The following is a 6239-nucleotide window of genomic DNA, read 5'->3' on the forward strand; positions in this document are numbered from 1 at the left end:
TTTCGATAAAGTGGTCGGGAAAGCTTTGCATCGTGTGGCGTCGGAAGCATCAGCTAGGTACATCCGACTTTTGAAGTTGCTTAGGTGGTGCTTTGGATCCGTGGTTCCATCGTAGAGGTCCATATCAGGGCTTTTGAAGTTTCTCGGAACTTTTGCCCTCATTATGTCCTCGCTGAAAGGATCTTCTTCACCTAAGAGTGACTCTTCTTGGTCGTCGCGGGAGTTATGATTCTTGAGGGAGGATTCCAGCTTTGAGAGTTTCCTTTCTAACTCTTTTCGCCGTTCCATTTCCTCTTTTAGGTACTTTTCTGTTTCCTTTTGTTTCTCCCGCTCTTGTTCTAACTGCTCCAGGCGGCTGTGGACTAACCCCATTAGTTCAGTTATGTGGGATGGTCCGCCCTTTTCCGATTCTCGCTCATCTGAGGGGTTTGCCTTCGGGTTTTTTACCCCGGAAGTGCCCTCTCTCGGCTGATCGTTAACCTCTTGATGGAGGGTTAAATCCGCATTATTATTACCTGCGTCCAGATTCTCTTCTTCGGAATCTGTTTCCGCATGGACTTCTTCGTGGGATCTATCCGCCATCAATGGGTGATCTCTCGGGTCCCCGGCAACGGCGCCAATGTTACGGTGGGTAACCGGAGATGAATTAAGCGGATGGCGTTGACTGGCCCAAATGTGTGAGGAAGGAAGTTTTCGTCTGAGTATGCAGCTCGGGAGACTTCGTCCGACTTGCGTTCGCAAGTGAATGGGGGGTGGTACCTGCAAAGACACTCCGATGCCTAAGTTAGCAAGGGTGTGAGCAGGTCTAGAGAGTATTGGGCTTAGAGATACCTGAGGAGCGTCAGTGTACTTATAGTGGTGAGCCAATAACCACCGTTGGAGTAGTGCCGTATCTTTAGGATGATAACCGTCCCCTTATCTTAGGGAGGTTAAGATATGGCTTTGTGAAGCGGTTAGAGAGATTTCAGGGGCGGTTACTCATTTAAATGAGTGCTTATCTGCCAGCTAATCTCATGTCTGACTTCTTTAGAGCAGGTCGTGTTGAACACCGACTTCTTATGTGAAGGTCGGCGCTTAGTTAGGCTTAATCTATTGGATTAGGCCTTTTAGTTGGACCTGAGCCCAAATCATTGTGCCAGGGTATGAACACTTTCCAAATTAAACAAATGTTTGCTGTAAAGTTGCATGCACCAAATATTTATTTTTTAATATGATTTTTTTTTACAGGCATTTTGTAATATGATTTTGGGAATTAGGATCATGTTTTCATTTTGGAGGTTATGGTATCGGTTTAATTTTGTAAATTAACATTATAGAGCACAATTATTTGTTGATTTTCATTTGGTTGCAGTTACTAGGTTAGGTACTTTTGTCTGGTGCTTTCTGCTTGAGTATTGGATTGTTTTGCTTTGAAATGGAATGAAATACAGATACTTGAATTAAACCGGTTTGACATTGAATTAGGTACTGCTTGATTTGAGATTGAACTTTGATTTGAGTTATAATCTTTTAATAGAAAAAAAGGCTAGCATAATGCCTAAATTATAAATTATTCACATCTCTCTCAAAATGCTAGTGCAATTCCAATAAATTAATGATTTGTAATGAAAAAAATAAGACCTTTATTTATAGTTTTATCAATGGATAAGTATTATTTTGGTCCCTCACGTTGAGCGTCAGAATTGTAATCGTCTTTCATCTAATTTTCGATTTATAATCGTCCTTAACGTTACATTTCATTTTAAAATCGTCATTTCTAATAAATTTTTTTATAAATAACAAAACTACCTTTTTTTATAAATAATTTTTTAAATAAAAATATATAAAATAAAAAAAAAGAAAAGACACGAGGAGGGAGGGGAGACACGGGGGAAGGGAAAAGGACGCGTTGTGGGGGAGGTGGGGAGAGGAAAAAAGGAAAGGGAGAGGGGGAGGGAGAAGGGTTTTGGTCCCTTTTCACTCATAGTGACTTCGCCTTCTATCTTTCATCGCCGTTCGCCACCGACAACCGCCCCTGCTGGCGCCACATATGACAGCTCTGACACTGCATCCATATTTCTTCCATTATTAGCAACTACTGTTCCCTACTTCACCTTCGTCCACTACCAAATAATAACGTGAAAGTTCTGGATCCGTAGAAGAACAGAGCTATTGGATCTCAACCATGAGGAGGTAGGGGATGAAGTAACGCATAGATTCAAGCTCGATTGTGACCTTGATTTCGGAGTTGAATCAAAATCACTGTATTACTGTTGTTCATTTGTTACAAAGCTGGCTTTCACAGGCAGCATGCAAAGCAAGGCGTAGGGTCAGGGTTCAAGGCCATGGTTGTGAAGTTCTCAGTTGCAGCTCTGGTACTCTTGATCTGCACCGTATCTTTGTTCTACTCTTCAACTGGAACTTCAAATGTTCCATCCAGTTATTGCTCTGAGGTCGGTGCAAATCCTCACTCAGACTTTTTTTTAATCTTGCGAATTTTCTATCGAATGTTTAGATTCGCTAGCGATTTTTTGTTCTCGATACGTAGTTTCATGTTTTTTTCTTTTTATTTTGATTGAACAACAGATCCGTTTAGCAGAACTTTGGAACAATACTGATTTTGGTGGTTAGAAGCCATCTTCGGCACTACGAACCCATTGGCCCCGTATCTATCTGTTCTTGTAGTTACAGACTGTTTCTTATGTCATGCAAGATTCTGGAGCTCTCTGTTGCTTTAATTTGATGATAATTTGATGTTTTTGGCAGCTCCTCCTACTGAGAGCAACGACTATATCCACCGTTCGATGTAATGGTAGGCTAAATCAACAGCATAGTGCAGTTTGTACCTTTCTCTACGATTGTAAACTGTATTATGTGTGCTGCTATTCTGTTTATGCTAATAGATTGTGTTTTCCTCGAATCATGAATGCTACGCTGGTACTGGTAAAGGTGTTGGTAGTGGTGAAGATATTTTTGTCTGAAAAAAATTAAAAGAATAATTTTAATATTTTAAATAAAAAATTAGATGAGTAATAGTTTCAATTCTGATCGTTAACGTAAGGAATCAAAATAATATTTATCCCTTTTATCAATTAACTTAATTACTAAGATTTCATTTTTGATAAACTAACTCTTGATTAGAGCCTCATTGATAGTATTAAACTTATTCTATCATGGCATGATACTACTCCCAACTTGTACCAGTAGAGCTTCTAATGCATGATGATAGGATTTGATTGATAACATTATTGGTGCATCTTTTTTAAAACCATATTCATATTCGCCCCTCCTATACATGCATTATACAACACAATCATTACACGCAAATACTGCCGCAATTCATCACATGCACCTTTTTTCATACATTAGGAATTAATTACTTAATTAAAAACCTCCTTTTGAGAGTATAAGAATCAAAATGGAAGAAAAAGCGGATCCAGGCCAATCAACAATTTGTTTGGATTAAGAAAATATAGAAAAAAAAAGAAAATAAAAAAAAATTGGATAGAAATATAAGTTTTTTTGTTGTTTGAATTAGAAAAGGAAATAGAAGGAAAAAAAATTGTAAGACCCATCAAAATGTTTTGTTTTTTAAGATGAGATGAAAATGAAAAAAATATGTGTAAATAAATATAAAATTATTAATTTATTTTTTGATCAATTAAAAAATAAAAAATATAAAAATATTAATGTAATTTTTTATTATAATTTTCTCTTTTTTTATTTTTCTTTTCATTTAAATAAAAGAATTTTTTCTATTTTTTTAATCATTTTTTCTTTATCCAAACAAAACATGAAAATAATTTTTTTAATTTTTTTTATTATCTTTTTCTTTATTTTTTTTCTTCTATTTCTCATTATCTATCCAAACAAAGTATGAGTGATAGAATTTTCAGTTGCAGCTACAATATATTCAGATCATTGTTCAATCAAAAATAAAAAAGGATAGAATGAAGAAGTCCTCTAGGTTTAGTGGGTGTTTAAAGCTTGTAAGCAAGTTGCCAATCAAATCATGATAATTTTGAAAAATAAAAAAATTAATATTGATCATCATAGAATCAAAATCTTACATAAGGGTTGCTTTAATTTTTCTTTTAAATTGTAAAGTAGTCACATAAAAATACAATTACATTGAGAATTTAATTTTTATAGAGAGAATTGTGTTTTTTATTTTAATGTAGAAATTATCTAAATTTATCTTCTTTGTAGTTTTAGGAATGTTGTCAATCTTGGTTCACTAGTTTATATTTGAAAATAATTTTTTTAAGTTCGGCAGCTCATCTTCGACATTTTAAAGTTTAAACAATACATTTTTTATTGTACTAATATCCAATCGTGCCAACAAAAATATAACTTTAATTGTCAGAAGAAAAAATTAACATACAAAATAATTATTTAAATAATATCAAATTTCAATGACTTTTTCCCTATCATCACAAGTTTTCTAACACAAATTGGCAAAAAGTAAGTTTCGCTCCTTGAACCGCTTTTAAGAGAGACACTAAAATGGAAAGATTAAAAAAATAAATAAAATTAAATTAAATTTTTATATTATATTTATTATAAAATATATATAACTGAGTTAGATTTTAATATTTTATTTAATTTAAGATATATATAAATATAAAAAAATTATTAAAATTTCAGTTCTTAATTTTAAAAATTTTAATTTTTTATGTCTTTATGTATTTCAAACATAAAATTTTATTTTTATTTTTATTTTTTAATCACTAAATATAATATCGAATTTCAATCTCTTAATCTCAATTCCAATATTTAAAAACATACACAGTCTAACTTACTAACACTATAAAATGCCCTAAACAGAACTCAATTTTCTTCATAAATAAACTCATCAATCATCACTACTTTTCAGTTTATTATCATATCTCAATAAAAATTCTTTTCTTCCCAAAATGACAAACTTGAAAACCATAACTATGTTCCTCTTCTTATTCTTAATTGCCATGACTTCATTACCATCAATAACTCACTGCAGAACCCTGATCATTCCAAACAATGAAAAACTCATGGAAAGCACTTGCAAGAAAACACCAAACTACAACGTATGCCTTCAATCTCTTAAAGCATACCCCGGAAGCTCCGGCACCGACGTCAATGGCCTGGCCCAAATAATGGTGAAGGTGATGAGATCAAAAGCAAATGATGCCATTAACATGATCCATGAGCTTCAAAGAAGTAGACCAAGTAAAGCACTGAGTTCATGTGCAAGCAAGTATAACGCAATTGTGATTGGTGATATACCAGAAGCCACTGAAGCTCTTGCGAAAGGTGATCCTAAATTTGCAGAAAATGGAGCAAATGATGCTGCTAATGAAGCTACCTTTTGTGAAAATGGATTCAATGGGAAATCACCTCTCACCCAACAGAACAATGCTATGCATGATGTTTCTGCTGTTACTGCTGCTATTGTTAGATTGTTACTCTAGTTAATTAGTTAGTTAATTACATTCACTAATTAATATATGCTTCTATCTGTTATCAGAAATCTGGAACATGGTGTTCTCGAATAATGCATTTATAGTAATTATATGTAAAATTTAATGCATGTATGAACAGCAGTGATTTTCAATTTCTCATGTGTTTCCAATACCATGAGATATTTAATTTTGTCATCTTAAAATAAAAAATGAGCCAATCCCATTAACATTTGAATTAAGTAAGATAGTAGTAAACTGAATTTAACATTAAGAATTGAACTCATGTACTAAGTGGATTAAATTTTAATTTAAGACAACAAATTTGAATTAGGTAAATAACTAACTCATATGTTTAAATCGAATTTTGTTTTGAGTATATAACTGTCTATTAGTTAATGATTAATGGAGGTCAGATACGTTTGAGTGAATAATTACCTTAAAGTTTTTTGTAGGTACAAATTTTGATTATTGTTAAATTTTGGTCATGTGAATTTCGAATTATTCTATTACTGGTTAACATAAGTAATAATAAGATCAGTGAATGATTAATTCATGAGGTAATTAAAGAAAGCCACTACTTGAAGGCATTGGCCTATGTATCCTTTTTCAATAATTGGACATTGGTAGCAGAGAAGATAGGATAAGAGCCGCACATCATAGTGTCTTGCTTTTCCTTTGGCCAATAACATAATAACATATTGCTGTCTCATTCTTCTTTAAATTATGATGGGACAGAAGCGATAAGGTTAAGTGCTTCTATGATTATGATCTGTGGTCTGGTTTGTCCTTTTCTGGTAATTAATCGATTAATCGATTCTG

At 33.3% G+C, this 6239-nt stretch overlaps 1 protein-coding gene across 1 annotated transcript; it reads left to right on the top strand.

The window, feature by feature from the left end:
- Positions 1-4814: 4814 nt before the first annotated feature.
- Positions 4815-5539, top strand: LOC130936542 (cell wall / vacuolar inhibitor of fructosidase 1-like). Its single transcript, XM_057866635.1, has one exon. It carries the CDS (start codon positions 4896-4898, stop codon positions 5427-5429), a length of 534 nt encoding a protein of 177 aa, XP_057722618.1. The 5' UTR covers positions 4815-4895; the 3' UTR covers positions 5430-5539.
- The last annotated feature ends 700 nt before the right edge of the window (positions 5540-6239 follow it).

The sequence above is a fragment of the Arachis stenosperma genome, chromosome 1 (assembly GCF_014773155.1).
Source record: "Arachis stenosperma cultivar V10309 chromosome 1, arast.V10309.gnm1.PFL2, whole genome shotgun sequence".
NCBI lineage: Eukaryota > Viridiplantae > Streptophyta > Magnoliopsida > Fabales > Fabaceae > Arachis > Arachis stenosperma.

What these genes read in the sequence shown, in the direction of transcription:
- LOC130936542 (XM_057866635.1), top strand. Translation starts at nt 4,896, where the DNA reads ATGACAAACTTGAAAACCATAACTATGTTCCTCTTCTTATTCTTAATT.